Source organism: Leopardus geoffroyi, chromosome D1 (genome assembly GCF_018350155.1).
Source record: "Leopardus geoffroyi isolate Oge1 chromosome D1, O.geoffroyi_Oge1_pat1.0, whole genome shotgun sequence".
NCBI classification, from domain to species: domain Eukaryota; kingdom Metazoa; phylum Chordata; class Mammalia; order Carnivora; family Felidae; genus Leopardus; species Leopardus geoffroyi.
The window spans coordinates 114,223,700-114,242,466 of NC_059329.1; the positions used below are offsets into that span (position 1 = coordinate 114,223,700).

At 61.6% G+C, this 18,767-nt stretch overlaps 1 protein-coding gene across 1 annotated transcript in view; it reads right to left on the reverse strand.

Annotated features, from left to right (window-relative positions):
* The window catches only part of LSP1 (lymphocyte specific protein 1), a 39,401-nt gene extending 27,962 nt beyond the window's left edge, over positions 1 to 11,439 (reverse strand). The window contains exon 1 of the mRNA XM_045486334.1: positions 11,284 to 11,439. Within this exon, the coding sequence (XP_045342290.1) occupies positions 11,284 to 11,351 (68 nt within the window). The 5' untranslated portion in view covers positions 11,352 to 11,439. The remainder of the gene's footprint in view (positions 1 to 11,283) is intronic.
* Between the last annotated feature and the right edge of the window lie 7,328 nt (positions 11,440 to 18,767).

The window sequence follows — 18,767 nt, forward strand, 5'->3', positions numbered from 1 at the left end:
GGAAGCCAGAGAACGCGGGTGTCGTGCCCACGACCCATCCCCAGCATCCTGCCAGAGCTGTCCACTCCTCGAGCTTCTAGCAGAGCATGGAAAAGGGATGGGGAGCAGGGCTGCAGGGTCGGTCCTCAGGCTGAGCCAGATCACCCAGGGAGAGTGAGCCCGAGCCTCTTTTCCATCTCAACCTGCGCATTCCCCCACCTCCCACCCCCGCCTCCTGTTCTCGGTTCTGGAATCCCAGTCACAGACAGCCAGGAAGGGAATGTGCCAAGGTATAGTTTGGTTCAAAAGAAGGAAAAATATTCCCATGGGGAGAAGGCTGCCTCGGATGTCAGGAGTTCTCTGTCACTAAGAACTTAAAATAGAATTACTTGATTATCTATCAGAAATGCCAGTGGGTGGGAGGTGGCAAAAAATAGCTCTTTGAATGCAGCAGCCGGCATTCATAGCTTTATAACTGCAGCATGTCCTAATAGGAGCAACAGGGCAGAGTATTCGACGTCAGCTTTCCTGTGGTTTCCCCATGCATCTAACCATCCAGTCATCCACCCTCCATTCATCCAGTCGCCCATTCATCATCTATCCATCCTCCTTCCATTCATTTACCCATCTATCAATCATCCATCTATCATCCATCCACCCACCTGCCCATCCATCCATCCCGCCGTCCATCCGTCATCCATTATCCATCCATCCATCCATCCATCCATCTATCCATCCCACCATCCATCCTCCAACCATTCACTCATTCACCCATCCATCCACCCATCCATCCTCCATCCATTCACCCACCTACCCATCCATCCATCCCGCCATCCATCCATCATCCATTATCCATCCATCCATCCATCCATCTATCCATCCACCCATCCATCCTCCAACCATTCACTCATTCACCCATCCATCCATCATCCATTATCCATCCATCCATCCATCCATCTATCCATCCCACCATCCATCCTCCAACCATTCACTCATTCACCCATCCATCCACCCATCCATCCTCCATCCATTCACCCACCTACCCATCCATCCATCCCGCCATCCATCCATCATCCATTATCCATCCATCCATCCATCCATCCATCTATCCATCCCACCATCCATCCTCCAACCATTCACTCATTCACCCATCCATCCACCCATCCATCCTCCATCCATTCACCCACCTACCCATCCATCCATCCCACCATCCATCCATCATCCATTATCCATCCATCCATCCATCTATCCATCCCACCATCCATCCTCCAACCATTCACTCATTCACCCATCCATCCATCATCCATTATCCATCCATCCATCCATCCATCTATCCATCCCACCATCCATCCTCCATCCATTCACCCACTTACCCATCCATCCCACCATCCATCCTCCAACCATTCACTCATTCACCCATCCATCCATCATCCATTATCCATCCATCCATCCATCCATCTATCCATCCACCCATCCATCCTCCATCCATTCACCCACCTACCCATCCATCCCACCATTCATCCTCCAACCATTATCCATACATCTGTCCACCCTCCATCTGTCCATCCACCCATCCACTCATCTACCCACCACTCATCCATCCATCCACTCATCCATTCATCCATCCATCTATTTACCCTCCATCCATCCACTATTCATCCATCCATCATCCACCCATCCCCTCTATATAGTTATTTTTTCCCCATAGATCATTATTAGCACATCAACTTCTCAGGATATCTATATATCCATTTACCCATATAAGAACAAGGTATCCTTCCATCAATCCATTCAATCATTTATCAATACATATATATCTGTGTCTATTCATCTTTCTTTACATTTCTCCATTGAGCAAGTATCTATCCATCTAACCATCCACCCACTCATCCACCCCTCCGTTCATCCATCCACTCCCTCTACACACACACATCCATCCATCTATTTATCTAAATGTCATAATACATATAAAACACTTAGAAGAAGCATCCATCCACTTGGAGCATGATAACCACTCATATAGTTACCTATGTGTTCGACTGTCCATTTTATATCTATTTGCCTAGCTACCCAACCAGTGAACTATCTCTTCATTCTTTAATATATCCTCTATCGCTCCAAACATGTTTCCGTCCTCACTTTCATTCATATCTCCAAAGTATGTACTATTAATCAATCTCATTCATACACTCACTCATATATGTGTCCATCCGTCTTCCCATATAGCAAGTCATGTATATGTGCATAAACACATATCTGTTTATCTTTCCATATATGTGTTTGCCAATTACTTTGACCATTAAGCCATCCAAACGAGTTACCACTTAAAATAGTTGCTGCAACCTGGTAAACCTCCAAAAAAAGTTACTTTCATCCATACTATCACTCATCCATATTTCATCTAAGCAACCATCCATGTATTCATACCTCCAATTATCCTCAAAGATTTGTTCAATCTATTCATATCATTTTCAACACTTACTGTATTCACTTTTTAGGTACTGGGGATTTAGCATTAACAAAGTCCCTGTTCTCACAGGGTGACATTTTCGCTAGAACAACAACAACAAAAACAAACAAGAAAGTATATATTGTAATATATCAAATGATGGTAAATGCTATAGAAAATATAATTCAGGGTGGGAGGATATGGAGTTCTGGAGGATCTATGATAGTCAAAGAAAACCCCTTAGGAAGGAATAAGCTTTTCCTTATTTGAAAAGAGACTTGAGAAATATTAGCGACAGCTATATACATTGGTGGGAGAAAGTGTCCTAGAAAGAGAGAACAGTGAGTGAAAAACTCCTGATTCAGGTGCATCTGTTCATCAGTCTATCTCTTCAATAGTTTATCTAGCTTATCCACCCAACCATATGTCTATTTACTCACTGTCTGTCTTTCCATTCATCTACTATTTCCTATTTTTTGCCAATCTGTCCATTGGATTGATTCTACTTATTTTTTTAATTAGAATGTTTTCGAATGTTTCTTTGTTTTTGAGGGAGAGAGAGAAAGACAGGGCACAAGTGGAAGAGGGACAGAGAGAGAGGGAGATACAGAATCTGAAGGAGGCTCCAGGCTCCGAGCTGTCAGCACAGAGCCCAACGCAGGGCTTGAACCCAAAAACCGTGAGATCATGACCTAAGCCAAAGTCAGATGCTCAACCAACTGAGCCACCCAGGCGCCCCTCCATTAGATTGATTTCAGATCAATGGATCAATTTTGTCCATTGATTTTAGATCTGTCCATCTAAAACTCTATCCATTATCCATCCATATGTCTTTTATTATTATTTTTATCATTATTATTTTATTATTTATGTTTTAGTTAATATACAATGCAATACTGATTTTAGAAGTAGAATTCAGTGATTCATCATTTATATACAATTCCGAGTGCTCATCGCAACAAGTTCCTTCTTTTTTTAAAAATTTTTAAAAATCTTTATTTTTGAGAGAGAGAGACAGCATGTGAGGGGGGGAGGAGCAGAGAGAGAGGGAGACACAGAATCTGAAGCAAGCTCCAGGCTCTGAGCTGTCAGCACAGAGCCTTAGGCGGGGCTCGAACTCATGAACTGTGAGATCATAACCTGAGCCGAAGTTGGACACTCAACCGACTGAGCCACCCAGGCGCCCCACAAGTTCCTTCTTAATACACATTATCCCTCTAACCTACCTCCCACCCACCTGCCTCCATCAGTCCTCAGTTTGTTCTCTACCGTTAAAAGTCTTTTGTGGTTGGTTTCCCTTTCATCCATATGTCTTCATAACCTTCTATTAGTCTACCAATAAGCTATCTGTCAACATGCCATCCAATTACCCACGAGCTTATTCATACTTCCATTCCATGTGTCCATTCACCAATCCATCCATCCATCCATCCGTCCATTTACCCACCCACCCACCCACCTATCCATCCATCCATCTTCCATACCTACATACATCTATCCACACATCCATCTACCCATCCATCATCTATCCACTCATCCATCATCCATTCACACAGCTATCCCTCTGTCCATTCATCCATCATTCATCACCCACCCACCCACCCATCCATTATTCATCATCCATCCACCCACCCATCATCTACCTACACATCCATCCATCTGTCCATCCATCCAACTGTCCATCTATCCACCCATCCACTCACCCACCCATCTATCTATCCACCCTCCATCCATCTATCCCTTATCCACCTACCCATCATTCATCTATCCATTCATCCTCCCACCATCTATCCATCCACCCATCCATCTACCCCTTCGTCCATCCACTCCTCCATTATCCATCCTCCATCCATCCATTCAACTGTTCCTAATTCCTACCTTTCTTCACCCACTTTTCCTTTCATTCAGACTTTTCTCCATCATTAAGTCTTTTAGTTTCTTTTTTTCTTTTTTCTGTGACTAAGACACGGCTCATAAGCTTGTAGCCCAAGAAGATAAAAGAGAAGACTCTCATGGCCCGGTAGGCTGAGCGCCAAAATATAGCTTAAATAAGGACCAGAGAAGTAGGAATCTGTCCTCTTGTTCAAACATCCTCAACACACACACGCTCACAGTGTGGTATCCCAATGAAAGATGCAATAGGCATCCAGGTGGGGGTGGGGAGAAGGGGTAAGAGGGTGACCTCATGGCTCCTAGTGACCCTGGATAGAGAAATGTCTCTGGTTTACATTGGAGGCAGCCTCCAAATGCCCTGAGCCCTCATCTGTCTTATGTGGGCCTCAGCCCAGCAGAGAGAGAAGAGCCAGGGAGGTGGGTGTAGTGAGAAAGCTGGGACTGGGTTGGGAGTGAGACCAAGGGAAAGACTGAAGGTTTCTTTCTAGGTTCCTCCAGAAACAACTGGCTAGATCCATCTGTCCTGAGTCCCACTTCTCTCCTGAGAGGTGGTACCTGGGGGAGGACGAGAAGGCAGCCTTGGGTTACCTTGGCAGCAAAACTATAAAAATAACGAGTTATGCCCAGGAAGGGGGACAGACGCCTATGGAGTGCGGGGCTGTGCTCCTCCCTGGGAGCAGGAAGGAGCAGCATCTGAGGTCCCATCTGCCAAGCACAAAGCAGGGCAGTGACTGTCCCCCTCTCCTCCCACACAGTCCATGTGGCAGCTGAGGAGGCCGAGGCTCTGGGGGGTGGGGGAACAGGTACAGAACCTGCCACCCCTCCCCCCCCACACACACTGCTACTGTCACACCCCACCTCTGCTGGCTGTCCCTGCTGCCTTCTGCACAACCATACAGCTGCCCCTGTGGCAGGCTCCAAGGTCCGAGTCCCTCCCACTCTTGCCGGGGGGAGGTGGGTGCCTCGGAGGGGGCCACAGGCAGGCTCTGGGTTCCCAGACAGTCCCTCCCTGCCAGCCAGTAGGACTAGACAGTGGTCCCTCCACCACCCCACCAGCTCCCAACTTGGCAGCTTGGAGGCAGTTAGCTGATGGAGTTTGGACAGGGCTACCCCCCCCCCAGGAAAGGGTGAGGGGCTTTCCTCCCTACCTCCTGCCCCCCACTTCTTAATGGCCTGTGTCTGGCACCACAAGGCTCCGCTGGCCAACAGGGTTAAGAGGCCTGATTTCCAATATTCCCTCAGCTCCTATCCGCCCCACACCCCACATAGACCCCCAGCCCCCTTGTCCAGGCTCATGGGGTGGGGGCAGGGGCGGGGCGGGGGTGGCCTGTGGCTATGTACTCCTACCCCTAGGAAGGTTTGAGAACTCTTTTTGCTGGTTGCCCTGGATCCCCAATATCCGAGAAGATGTTAGGAGCCCCTGGAAAGAGGCTTCCCTGAGATGAACTGGCTGTGGGCCCTGGGAGCGACGCCTCTCGACAAAATCAGCTTGTTCTGATAGGGCCACGTCCCATTTCTGCCTTTGGGGAGGTCTCTGGAGGTGACTTCTCAGCTATGCCTTATTCTGGATGGGCCTCAGGGAGCACCGGCCTCACCCCTACGGGAACCCGCTGGGAGCAGAGCCATCAGGCAGCCCTGTGTGGGGATATTGAGCACCTCTGAGAGGCAGCCCAGATACCCTGGGCCCCCTGGACCTACACCCCAACCTTGAGCCAGAGCGGGTCCCAGAGCGGGTTGTTAGGACACACACCTCCAAGCTGGGGTCAGCCAGTGTCCCTCCAGGTTTGGGACAGTGTCTCTTGGCAGTTCATTCGGCCCTTAAAGCCTTGGTTTCTCCCCGTCAAGTGCCTCGCTGGCTAACGGGAACCTCTGTTTGAAGAGCTTGGTGAAGACTGGCACATGGGGAAACTGAGGCCTCAGGGGTGGGGCTTCCTTGTTCCAGAAAGAGCCATGCCTCTGGGACCCTGTGCCCCTCCTCCTGCTCCTCCCTCGGCACTGGGGGCTCAGACCCCAGGAGAGCAAAGCTCAAGCCCTCAGCCTCACTGCTGGGACCCTCATCTTCCCAAGTGAGGGCCCACCCACCACTCTGACAACCTCTGAGGGAGACTGAGGCAGAGGTGGGCTAGTGGGGTCAGGCAGGCCAGCCACCGCACGGATCTACAGTGTCACCCTGTCTGGGGCCTGCCCTATTCTGGTCCCTGAGACCCTCCTGGTGCTGCCCCTGTGTGCCTCCAGCATTGTTTGTATGAGGAGGCAGATGGGGACCAGGGAGGGGGCCAGGATGCAGGAGAGGATTTCCAGCTTCCTGAATCAGCAGCGGGGCGGGGGGGGGGGCTGCAATGTCCCCAAGTATGGTGTGGTGTCCTCTCCCTGTCCCCCCCCCCCCCAGGGAAAGAATGTGACAGGACCCAGAGGGAAGGCAAGAGGAAGCCAGTGACCTCCGCCAGCCCAGGCACGGGAGAAGGCATCCATCATCTGGGCTGAGCTCAGCCTCCCCCTCCCTGGGAAATTTCCGGGCGCCAGAGACCCCTGACCTGGAGGGAGGAGGAGAGGGGGCCCACCTGGGAGTCTAAGGCCTGACCCAGCTCTGACTGCAGTCCTCAGGTCTGGAGCCTGGGCAGGGCTGGGAAGGAGCCCTGGGGAGCCACACCCGGTGCACCCACCCGCAGCCCACCGCCAAGGCCAGCACCTGCTTCCACTCTCCCTCCTTCACGGCCTGGGGCGCTGCCTGCGCCCCGGGCTCCACCAGGTGGTGTCCAGCCTCACTGGGAGGGCAAGGGGTGAAGGACCACCAGGGGGTCTGGCTGTGTGTGGGGGTCCTGACTCGTGGGGTGCTGCCCCTCCAAGGCCACAGACCCCTCCCACCCTGGCTCCCTTAGGGAGTCAGGAGGATGAAGTCCAGGGTGTCCACAGCCCCCAGGCTAGCTGAGCTCCCTCCTTCAGCCGCCAGCCACCCATAGCCCGAGGAGACTTGTGACCTCTTTCCTGAAGACCCTGGGGTCCGAAGAGCAAGGCCAAGGGGTTCTGCAGGGACAGATCGCCCAGAAGGGGACTCTGCCCAGGGTGGCCCCGAAGGTGGTCCCTGCCCTCTCTTAGGTCTCTGCCCTGCCTCTTAGCTCCACACATGGAGAAGTACTGGGGCAGCATCCCTGAATCACGTGGGACCAGGAGCCATGCCCTGCCTGCGGGGCAGTGGGGGTCAGGAGCCCAGGGGGCAGGCAAACAGCGGCTTACCCAAACCTGGCCCCCATCAGGGTCCTCAGGGCCAGAGCTGCCCAATCAGTCGGGGGGGGGGGGTTGGTGCTTAGGACCAGGGTTCCCAGTCAGGACTAAGGCCCCAGGACAGGACCAGGGTCCCAGAATAGGACCAGGGCTCCAGGATAGAACCAGGCTTTCCAGGATAGAATCATGGTTCCCAGGACAGGACCAGGGCTCCAGGACAGGACCAGGGTTCCCAAGGTAGGATCAGGGCTCCCAGGACAGAACCAGGGCTCCAGGACAGGACCAGGACTCCAGGACAGGACCAGGACTCCTGGACAGGGCCAGGGCCCCAGGACAGGACCAGGGCTCCAGGACAGGACCAAGTCTCCCAGGACAGAACCAGGGCTCCAGGACAGGACCAAGGGTCCCAGGACAGGACCAGGGCTCCAGGACAGGACCAGGACTCCAGGACAGGGCCAGGGCCCCAGGACAGGACCAGGGCTCCAGGACAGGACCAGGGCTCCAGGACAGGACCAAGGCTCCCAGGACAGGGCCAGGGCCCCAGGACAGAACCAGGGCCCCAGGACAGGACTAGGGCTCCCAGGCTGGGGCCTGACCACAGGCAGTGGCAGATGCAGGGAGCCGAGGGCAGTGGTCACTGCAGGTGGGCCTCGTGGGCCTTTGGAAACCTGGCAATGGGGCAGGACAGCCAGGCAGGGCTTGGAAGGAAGGAAGTCACTGCAGTGACTCTGGCACCTGTCAGAACTGGGAGGTGCTTTTAGCAAATCCTGGAGGGGAAGCGAGGTCTGAGGACCCAGGGCCGGCCTGCAGGGGTCTCCGGGGGTATGGCTTTTGCTGCCCGGTGGTGAATGGTTCCGCATGTGGGGTCCAGTGGCCTCGTGGAGAAAGAGCATGCTGGGGACAGGGGTACGGAGACCCCTGGGAGAGGGCATCCTTGCCAAGCTGGGGAGCAGGCCGGGCTGGGGCAGGGGCGAGGCCCGTCTGCAGTGTGGGGCAGCTCTCCTGTCACGTGGACATGGGGAGGGCCCAGCACAGCCTGGTCTGGCCCTGGTGAAGTTCGGGGTGCACGCTGGGGGTGCACACGGGGCCTCCAAGGGGTTGGGATTCCGGGATCCAGACCTGCCAAGCCCAGGACCCTGGGACATCCTGAGACTCCCTTCCACGCACTGGGTGGAGGCCCTGTCCCCGCTCTCCTCAGGGTCTCAGGTCCATGGCTCCCCACAGGGAGGGGTGCAGGGCCACACCTCAGCTCCACCAGGGGGCCCCACAGAGACCCGTGGTCCTGGCCAGCCCTGTGGGACCCCACAGCTGGGCAGCCAGAGCAAGGAGAGGGTATCTTGACCTGGCCCACAAGTGGGACAGAGGAGGGGCAAGCACCCTGCCCAGGGCACGTTGTTGGGGTACGCCCCAGTCCTAGGCCCTAATGTGAGGTTCTGAGAGGAGAGGCCCCATCCTGGGGCTGTCTGAGGGAGGTGGTCCCATCCCATAGCAGTCCGAGGGGCGTTGGCCCCATCCTGGGGCAGTCTGAGAGGGGAAGCCTCATCCTGGGGGCAGTCTGAGGGAGGTGGCCCAATCCTGGGGCAGTCTGAGGAGGATGGCCCATCCTGGGGCAGTCTGAGAGGGAAAGCCCCTTCCTGGGGTAGTCTGAGGAAGTGGCCCCATCCTGGGGCAGTCTGGGGGGGGGGGTGGCCCCATGCTAGGGCAGTCTGAGACGGAAGGCCTCATCCTGTAGCAGTCTGAGGGGGGTGGCCCCATCCTGAGGCAGTCTGAGGGGAGTGGCCCCATCCGGGGGCATTCTGAGGGAGGCGTGGTCCCATCCCAGGGCAGTCTGAGGGGAGTGGCCCCATCCTGAGGCAGTCTGAGAGGGGGGGCCTCATCCCAGGGCAGTCTGAGGGGGGTGACCCCATCCTGGGGCAGTGTGAGGGAGGTGGCCCCATCCCGAGGTAGTCTGAGAGGGGAGGCCTCATCCTGGGAGCAGTCTGAGGGGGATGGCCCCATCCCGAGGCAGCCTGAGAGGGGGGGCCTCATCCTGGGGGCAGTCTGAGGCGTATGGCCCCATCCTGGGGCAGTCTGAGCAGGGTGGCCCCATCCCAGGGCAGTCTGAGGGGGGTGACCCCATCCTGGGGCAGTCTGAGGGAGGTGGCCCCATCTTAGGGCAGTCTGGCAGGGGTTAGTCTGAGGGGGGGGGTGGCCCCATCTTGGGACAGTCTGAGGGGACAGTCTGAGGGGACAGCCCATTGCCCAGTTGCAGGGGGGAGGCCTGACCTGGCTGGATAGGAGGGGCGATGTCTTGGATGCAGGCAATAGAGGGGGTCTGGGGCAGGTCTTATCTGGAATGCTCTAGCCCCAACCTGCCCAGCCTTGGCGCTCCTGGGGTCTCCCATGGGGGCTTCCCAGGTCACACATCCCCATCCTGGGCAACGGGACGTCTCGCCCACTCTGGACAGGAAAATTCCAGTTCCTTTAGTCACCTTGTGAAATGAGAACCGTGCCTCAGCCTGGGTCTCAGTTTCGTTCTGACACCACATTGGGGGGGGGGGAGGGGTGCTTGGGGGGGGGGTCCCAGGCCCTAAGGGGCCAGGGGCATTCAGCCAGCTCTCAGGCCGAGCTCCTGACCGGGCAGGCACAGGTGCCTCCCCGCCTGCCTGGGCCTCGGCCGCGGTCCACGCCGGCCTCTGTGTCCTCCGCCCGCGGGACAGCTGGGGTGGGGGGGTCAAGGAGGGAGGCGGGGATGCCCCGGTCAGGCTGCTCCAGCCGTGCCCTTCTATGGGCACACGGTGGCCGGAGGAACACGAGACAGGCTGATGGGAGGAGACATTCCTGAGTGGGGCACAGCTGTCTGCCGGTCGCCCCCTCCCCCCAGCGCTCGGGCCCCCGAACCCCCGCAGCAGGGCGCCCTGTGGGCCTGGGCGAGGGGCAGGCACCCTTCCACCTGCCTCACGCACACACGCACACTCATGGCAGAGACTTCCAGATCCGTTCCCTCGTTACGAATAACGTCGCCACAGGATCAGGGAGGCGACGCCAACCTCAGTGGTTAGAATCCACTGAACAAGTCAGCCCTGAGGCTGTGGGGACCTGGCCCGCGGCTCCGCCCTGCCCAGCAGGTGCTGTGGGGGGCGGGGGGGGGGGCGGGAAGCAGACGGAGCTGACCAGCAGCGCCCTCCTCTCCATGCTGGTGGCTCTGGGTGTCCTGTCCCCGCACGGGCCGGCACCCAGCGGCTCCGCGGGGCTCCCTGCCCAGCTCTGGGTGTGCTGGCATACCCTTCTGCCCGCGTCCGCCTCCCGCGCCATCTCTAAGCGACAGCGGCGGCAGCACTGGGAGCAGGCAGCGGCCAGCATCGTCACCTCCGTCACCTGGGCGGGGGCGGGCGGGGGACCCGGCCCGGCCTCCAGCAAGGGCTTCGAGGGTCCTGGGGCCAAGCAGCCCCTCCCGGCCAGGCCCTCCCACGCCCGCCTCCTGCCAGGGTGAGGCCCTGAGTCCCTGCCTCGGGGGTGCGGGCCTCCGTGTCCTGGGTCAGCATCCCGGCGGCTGGGGCGCGAAGCCGGCCTCTCCCGCCGAAGCCCGGCTACAGAGGCCAACTGGAGAGACACGCACCCACCGCGGGGTGAGACGGGGGGCCCCGGGCAGTACCTGCAGCCGCCTGCTGCCCCAAGTCCCGGCGGCCCCATCCACCCCAGCTTAAGCGTCCCCCCAGTGTGAACGCGAACTCTCCCGTGCGCTCAGAACGGACTCTCACCCGGCGTCTTTGTCCACCAGTAGTGCCTCCTGCTCCTCGGAGCCAGGGCGGCTCGGAGCCTCTGCCATCGGGCCGGGGTCCGGGCCGCTTGGGGCTGTGCGTGTTGCCTGTGGCTCCGGCTGCTCCCTCAGGCGGCTGGTCCCGGAGTCCCCCTCCCCCAGCTGGGTTTCACTTCCCCCTTCCGGCTGCAGGTTGAGGTTTGAAGTGTTGTTTTTTAATCTGTTGATGCAAGAGAAGAGAAAAAAAAAAAACCAAAAAAACCAACCCGTCATCAGGAAGTGTTAAGCAAGTTGCAAGGGCCAGCGGTGACAGAGAGGGGCCCCGGGAAGGCAGCAGTGCGTGCACGGGCCAGACAGTGTCGGGACGCCTGTCGGGGAGCCCCCGTGGGCTCCTGAATCCCCCACAGTCCTGGATGGAAGTCTGGGCGCGGCAGGCCGTGCATAAGCACCAGGACACGGGTCCGGCCCCCAAGCCTCCACGATAAGCGTCATCTCTCTGGACGGAAGCCTCCCGGGAGCGGAGCACAGATGCACCTGTTCTCCGAGCCTCTCGAGGCCACACCTCGGGCCCCCCGACTGGTCTGAGCTCTTCAGGCCACTGACCGCTGGGGCCCTGCAGAAATGCCCCGCACCGCACACCCCTGCTTCCTTTACTTCCCTGAGCTTCTGGGTTCCCCGGCCTCCTGCTGCCCCTCCCGGTCTCCTCGCCCCCATACTCAGGGAGCTTGGAGCTGACTTGGCACCAGCAGCGTCACCAGGCCCTGGAGGTGGGGGCGTAGGGGCTCCCCAGGGAGGCGGGGAGGGCAGTAGCGCCCCCAGAGTGTTCATGCTTCAGGGTGGGGCCTGGCCAAGGGACAAGCCGACTGGGAGGCGGCGAGGCGCCCTCGTCCCCACCCACACGCCCCGAGGAGCCTCCCCATTCAACACTGTGAAGGGGGTCCCGCCCCAGGACTGCGCAGGGCCACCGGGAGCTCTCAGCCTGCTGCCTCCCCCGTCCCCTCTGTGGTTCCCAGGGTCACTCTCGCTGTCCTGCCACGGACCAGGATGCAGTGGCTGGACGTCCGTCCGAGTGGGGGCTGGGCCTCAGCATGGCGGCCAGCATCCCCAGGGACACGGGCCACCCCGGATCGGCCCGCCATTTGGTCCTTCCTCTATCCTCTACGGTGGGGTCGGCCCCAACATCACAGCTGGGAAATTTAGGGGCCTTGCCAGGAATGGTGAGGGCAGATAGAGGCCGGGTGCCCCTCCCAAGACATGTCTTCCGGCCGCCGCCGCTGTCCCCTGATTCACGGGCCTGGTGCGGTGTGAAAAGGCGGGGCCTCTGGGTCAAACGCCATTAAGAATGTCAAAAGGGAGACTTTCTGGGAGCTTGAAAGCAGGGCCGAGGGGGGCGCCGCCCTGACCTGCCGGACCCGCCCGTTCACCCCCTCTCAGGCCCTGGCCCTTGTGACCCTCTGGACGCTCGCCGGACCCCAGGGCCCTCGCGGGCTGCTGGCCTCCCCTGCCCACGCCCGTCCTCAAAGGCCCAGAGGCAACTGCTCCCTCCTGCGGGGGGGAAACTGTGTCCCTCACACCCCAGACCTCACAGTGGGACCTGATGTGGAGAAAGGGTCCTTGCAGATGTAATGAGTGAGGATGAGGTCGTCAGGGTGGGCCCCTCGTCCCATGAGACTGTGTTCTTATAAAAAGAGGAAATTTGAGTGAGACTCGCACGCAGGGCGAGGCCACGTGAGGACGCGGAGGCAGAGGTGGGGGTGCGTCTACCAGCCGGGGAGCTTCAAACAAGGCAGGAAACCGCAGGATGGGGGGGGGGGGAGACGGACCCGGAACAGACTCTCCCTCACCGCCTCGGAGGGAACCCACCTGCCCACGCCTAGAGTGGGGACTGGGGGACAGCAGTTCCTGCTGTTTAAGCCGCCCTGGCTGCGGGTCTTTGTGCCAGCCGTCCGCCCCCTGCCGTCGAGCCCCGATGGGCCCGGGGGGCTGGGAGGCAGGCACATCCTCCAGGGGCAGGGGGCGGGGGCTGCGGGCCACAGGGTGCTGAAGGAGCCCAGATGCGGTCGCCCCTCCCAGGGTCACCGCAGGCCTCCCTCCTCCTCGCCCCACACTCGAAGGAAGACGCAGAAGCCAGCACAGGCGGGACTCTCGTCTGGAACCACCTGCAGTCCTGAGCTCTGTCCCCCTGCTCTGCCCCCTCCTCTGCACCCTGCTCAGCCCCCCTCCTCTGCCCTCTGCTCTGCCCCCTGCTCAGCACCCCTGCTCAGCCCCCTGCTCTGCCCCCCTGCTCAGCCCCCTCCTCTGCCCCCTGCTCTGCCCCCTCCTCTGCCCCCTTCTCTGCCCCCCTGCTCTGCCCCCTCCTCTGCCCCCTTCTCTGCCCCCCTGCTCTGCCCCCTCCTCTGCCCCCTTCTCTGCCCCCCTGCTCTGCCCCCTCCTCTGCCCCCTTCTCTGCCCCCCTGCTCAGCCCCCTCCTCTGCCCCCTGCTCAGCCCCCTGCTCTGCCCCCTCCTCTGCCCCCTGCTCAGCCCCCATGCTCAGCCCCCTGCTCTGCCCCCTCCTCTGCCCCCTTCTCTGCCCCCCTGCTCTGCCCCCTCCTCTGCCCCCTTCTCTGCCCCCCTGCTCTGCCCCCTGCTCTGCCCCCTCCTCTGCCCCCTTCTCTGCCCCCCTGCTCAGCCCCCTCCTCTGCCCCCTGCTCAGCCCCCTGCTCTGCCCCCTCCTCTGCCCCCTGCTCAGCCCCCATGCTCAGCCCCCTGCTCTTCTCCCCTGCTCTGCCCCCCTCCTCTGCCCTCTGCTCTGCCCCCTGCTCAGCCCCCTGCTCTGCCCCCCTGCACCCCTGCTCTGGCCCCCGCTCAGCTCCCCTGCTCTGCCCCCTTGCTCTGCCCCCTCCTCTGCTCCCCTACTCAGTCCCCCTGCTCTGCCCCCTTCTCAGCCCCCCTGCTCTGCACCCCTCCTCTGCCCCCTGCTCAGCCCCCTGCTCTGCCCCCTCCTCTGCCCCCCTGCTCAGCCCCCTCCTCTGCCCCCCTGCTCTGCCCCCCTGCTCAGCCCCCTCCTGTGCCCCCTGCTCAGCCCCCCTCCTCTGCCCCCTCCTCTGCCCCCTTCTCTGCCCCCCTCCTCTGCCCCCTCTCTGCCCCCTTCTCTGCCCCCTGCTCAGCCCCCTGCTCTGCCCCCTCCTCTGCCCCCCTGCTCAGCCCCCCTCCTCTGCCCCCCTGCTCTGCCCCCCTGCTCTGCCCCCTCCTCTGCCCCCTCCTCTGCCCCCTCCTCAGCCCCCTGCTCTGCCCCCTGCACCCCTGCTCTGCCCCCCGCTCAGCTCCCCTGCTCTGCCCCCTTGCTCTGCCCCCTCCTCTGCTCCCCTACTCAGTCCCCCTGCTCTGCCCCCCTGCTCAGCCCCCTCCTCTGCCCCCTCCCCTGCCCCCTCCTCTGCCCCCTGCTCTGCCCCCTCCTCTGCCCCCTGCTCAGCCCCCTCCTCTGCCCCCTGCTCAGCCCCCCTGCTCAGCCCCCTGCTCTGCCCCCTCCCCTGCCCCCTTCTCTGCCCCCCAGCTCTGCCCCCTCCTCTGCCCCCTTCTCTGCCCCCCCCTGCCCCCTCCTCTGCCCCCTTCTCTGCCCCCCCCTCTGCCCCCTCCTCTGCCCCCTGCTCAGCCCCCCTCTTCTGCCCCCTCTCTGCCCCCTTCTCTGCCCCCCCTTCTGCCCCCTCCTCTGCCCCCTTCTCTGCCGCCCCCTCTGCCCCCTCCTGTGCCCCTTGCTCAGCCCCCTGCTCTGCCCCCTCCTCTGCCCCCTTCTCTGCCCCCCTGCTCTGCTCCCTCCTCTGCCCCCTGCTCAGCCCCCCTGCTCAGCCCCCTGCTCTTCTCCCCTGCTCTGCCCCCCTCCTCTGCCCTCTGCTCTGCCCCCTGCTCAGCCCCCCTACTCAGCCCCCTCCTCTGCCCCCTGCTCTACCCCCCTGTGCCCCTGCTCTGCCCCCTGCTCTGCCCCCTTCTCAGCCCCCCTGCTCTGCACCCCTCCTCTGCCCCCTCCATTGCCTCCCACTCTGTCCCCCTGCTCTGCCCCCTTCTCTGCTCCCCTGCTCAGTCCCTTCTTCTGCCCCCCGCTCAGCCCCCCTGCTCTGCCCCAACCCTGCCCCTTAGCTCCTCTGCCAGAACCTCGGGTCAGACTCCCTCCCGGGCCAGCACCCTTCGACGTGCTCGCACTCAAACCTCTCCAGGCTTTAAACAGATAAAGCTGAAAATGCCCCGGACCGTCCAGCCCTGGCCGCCGGGGCTCCCACACCTCCCTTCACCGGCGGCTCCTCGAGGGGCCCTCCTCGCCGTTCGGCAGGGACAGAGGGGCGGGGATGGGGCGAGGCCTCCCGGGGACCCGCAGTGCCGCCCGCGCCCTGCTCTGACGAGAGGGGTCTGCTGAGAAATGGACGCTCCCTCTTTGGGTCCCTTGGTGTCATTCGGCAATGGAACTTGAGAGGTGGACAGCTTGCCTCGTCCATCCTGGCGCCCGCACACGTGTGTGCGGGCCAGTGGCACAGCGGGTGGTCGAGTGAGGCCATAGGCCGACCCGAGGCTGGGCCTGAGTGAGCGCTGCTGGCGGGCGGTGGGCTCCAGGCGGGCTCCTGGCTCGGGCACTGAGCCGAGCGGCACACAGAGCCCTGAGGCCGGGGCCAGGGGGGAGGTCTGTGCAGGGCGGGCAGTGCAGAGGGACACGGTGGGGGGGGGGGGGTGCACTGACTCTGCGGGGCCTGCGGGCCACCCGGGCGAACCGTCCAGGGGCAGCTGGGGCCGCGGGCAAAGTGACCTCAAAGGCCCAGGTGGGACGGGTGCCCCAGGGAAGACAGTGTCAGGACTACAAGCTCAAGTGACATTGAGTGACAGGATGCTGGAGAGGGGCTGGGAGGACGGACGGAGTGAGTGAGCAGGAGAGGTCAGGAATGGAGAAGCCGTCTACACGCAGGGCAGGGCAGGCCAGAAAGGACAGCTGGTTGGTCAGAATCGGGGAGCTGGCGGAGCGCAGGGGTGTGTGAGGAGGCCCGCGGAGGCCTGAGCTCAGGGGGAGGGAGTGCCAGCACGCGCCAGTGCCCAGGGCTGGAGCAGTGTGGGCAGAGGATGGGGGGCGAACCGTGTGGGGCAGTGGGAAGGGTGCCCGGAGGGTTCAGGAGGGGACACTGAGCATGAGAGGACAGGGTGGGCTGGAGAGAGTCGTGGGCTCAGCCGTGTCCTTATGAGCTCGGGCCTGGGAGCAGGGCCGCACAGGAGACGGGGCCTTGTAGGTGATCAAGGTACCACGGGGCCACTGGAGTGGGCCCTGGTCCCGTGTGACCGGGGTCCTTGTAAGAAGAGGGGATCGGGACACAGACAGGCACGGAGGGACGACCCCGTGAGGACACAGGGGGAGGACGGCCGGCCACACACGAGGAGAGGGGCTTGGAGGGACCCAGCCCCGCCCACACCTGGACCTCGGGCTCCGGCCGCCAGGATGGGGGACGGTGACCGTCTGCGGTGTGAGCCCTGTGTGTGGGCCTTCCTCGTGTGGCCCCGGGACACTGCCGCAGGGACCTGTTGCTCAGGAAAGCGGAGCAGCTGCCGTAACAAACAGCCCCGGGGGGCTCCGCGGTGTTGGGGAGGGGTCTCCGCAGCTGTCCCAGGACCCCAGGCTTCTCCTCCCTGAGGGCCTCAGAGTCCCCGGCTGGCGCTCCATGCCCAGCGGCAGGGGAGGGGCCGGGAGACCGTGAGGAGGGCTGGGGGGCCAGGGGCCCGGCTGGATGCACACGCGCCACCGAGAGCTCAGCGTCAGGGCGTCACCGGTCCTCAAGCTGCGCGCCCAGGAGGGAGAGGCGGCAGTGTCCTCGGCAGCCGGCAGGTCCTGCGCCAGCCCCCTGCGAGCCCCGGGGTGAGACAGTGAGAAGCTGGGGTGCCCAGGATGCGCTGGGGTCCAGATGGTGCGGTCAACACGCTCAGGCAGGGAGCAGGGAGGGTCGGAACGGGAGAGGATTCTGGATGTGGATTCCCCGGGCTGGAGGCCGGGGAGGGAAAGCCAAGCAAAGGTATATGGGGGGGTGGTGGTGTAGACGCGCTGAGCGCCCACGGGTGGGGCCGGGTCGATGTCCCTCCGCCCCAGCGTCCGGGGGCGTCCACAGACGTTTGGCGGGTGTGCTGTGGGGGGTGCGGGGGCAGCTCCGTCCCCCCTCCCCCATCGCAAGGAGCTGGGTCCTGGAGTCCCGGCATGGGGATCGTGAGGAAGAGGGAGGCACAGGTGCGGCCTGGGGACGGGTGGGGACAGGGGTCTGAAAGGCAGCGGGGGGCGGACAGGCTGGAGGGACCCCAGGGACCCCAGGGGAAGATGGGTCGACAGGCAGGTGAGGAGGGGCCACTGGCCATCCGGGGGGTTCCCTTATTCCATTTTATAGTCGGGAAAGGCCCCAGAGAGGAAGGTGAGAGCCTGGTGCTGGGGCCTCTGGTTTGGGTGACGTGGGCCCAGGTCACTGGGGGTCCTGGAAGGGCCTGGTGGGGCGGCTGGGAGGTGGGCCGGTACCGGTCTGCACCTGAGTTGCCAGCAATCCCCTCCAGAGCGGGGGGGGGGGTGGGGTGCAGGAGGGCCCCCTCCCCGAGGCCAGCCTGGAGGGGCTCAGAGGTGGAGGGTCCCGGGGGATCGAGGTGGGGACTGGGGGGAGAAGCTGTCTGGATGGAGGGCCCCCTCCCAGCAAGGACACTGGTGATGGGCGTGGCTAGGAGATGGGGGAGCAGGGGGCTCCCAAAGTCCCATCCCCACCCAACAGCCTCCCTCCCCTCTAGTGATGGCCGTCTAGGCCCAGATGTGCCGGGTCCTGGGGCCTGATGGATCATGGAGGTCTTCCTGGAAGAAGTGACTTGAGGGAAACTGAAGGTCGGGGGGTGGGGGGCGTGGGCAGCTGAGGGACAGCCCAGACATGCTTCCAGGCCCAGTACTGAGGCAGGTGTGACGTATGTGAGGCTGGGGACACGTGCTGGTCCCTCCCCATCCGGCCATCCGGTGAGGTGGGCATTCTCTTCTCCCATTAGAGTCGGGGAAACTGAGTCCCAGCAGCCGGCCAGGAGGTGTCAGGGAGGCAGAAACAGAACAGCAGAGGACCCAGAGGCCTCACAAGGGACAAAGGCAGGTCTGGACCCAGAGAGCTGGTGCTCAGGGGCCAAAGAGGGGACAGGTCACAGGGGCAAGGCTGGCCGGGGAGAGGGGTGGGCCTCAGCAGGGGATGCTTGCTCGCAGAGGAACTCTGGGCCCAGGGCCCCACTCGGGCTTCCCCTTGGCCCGCAGGGCAGGGGTGCAGGGGAGGTCCCTCTGAGTCTGGGCCAGTCCCATCAGCTGGGAAGCCCCTGGACCACGCCCGTCCCAGCCCTTCCAGCTCCACCCATTTCCAGGTTCCCCACCGTGGCACTGCCCACTCTTCCCTGCCTCCTCGGGCCAAGGCGGCTCGCCCTCACGCACCCTCCCACCACCTCATACTGGGGTGGGGGGGCAGTGTCCCCCCAGGCCC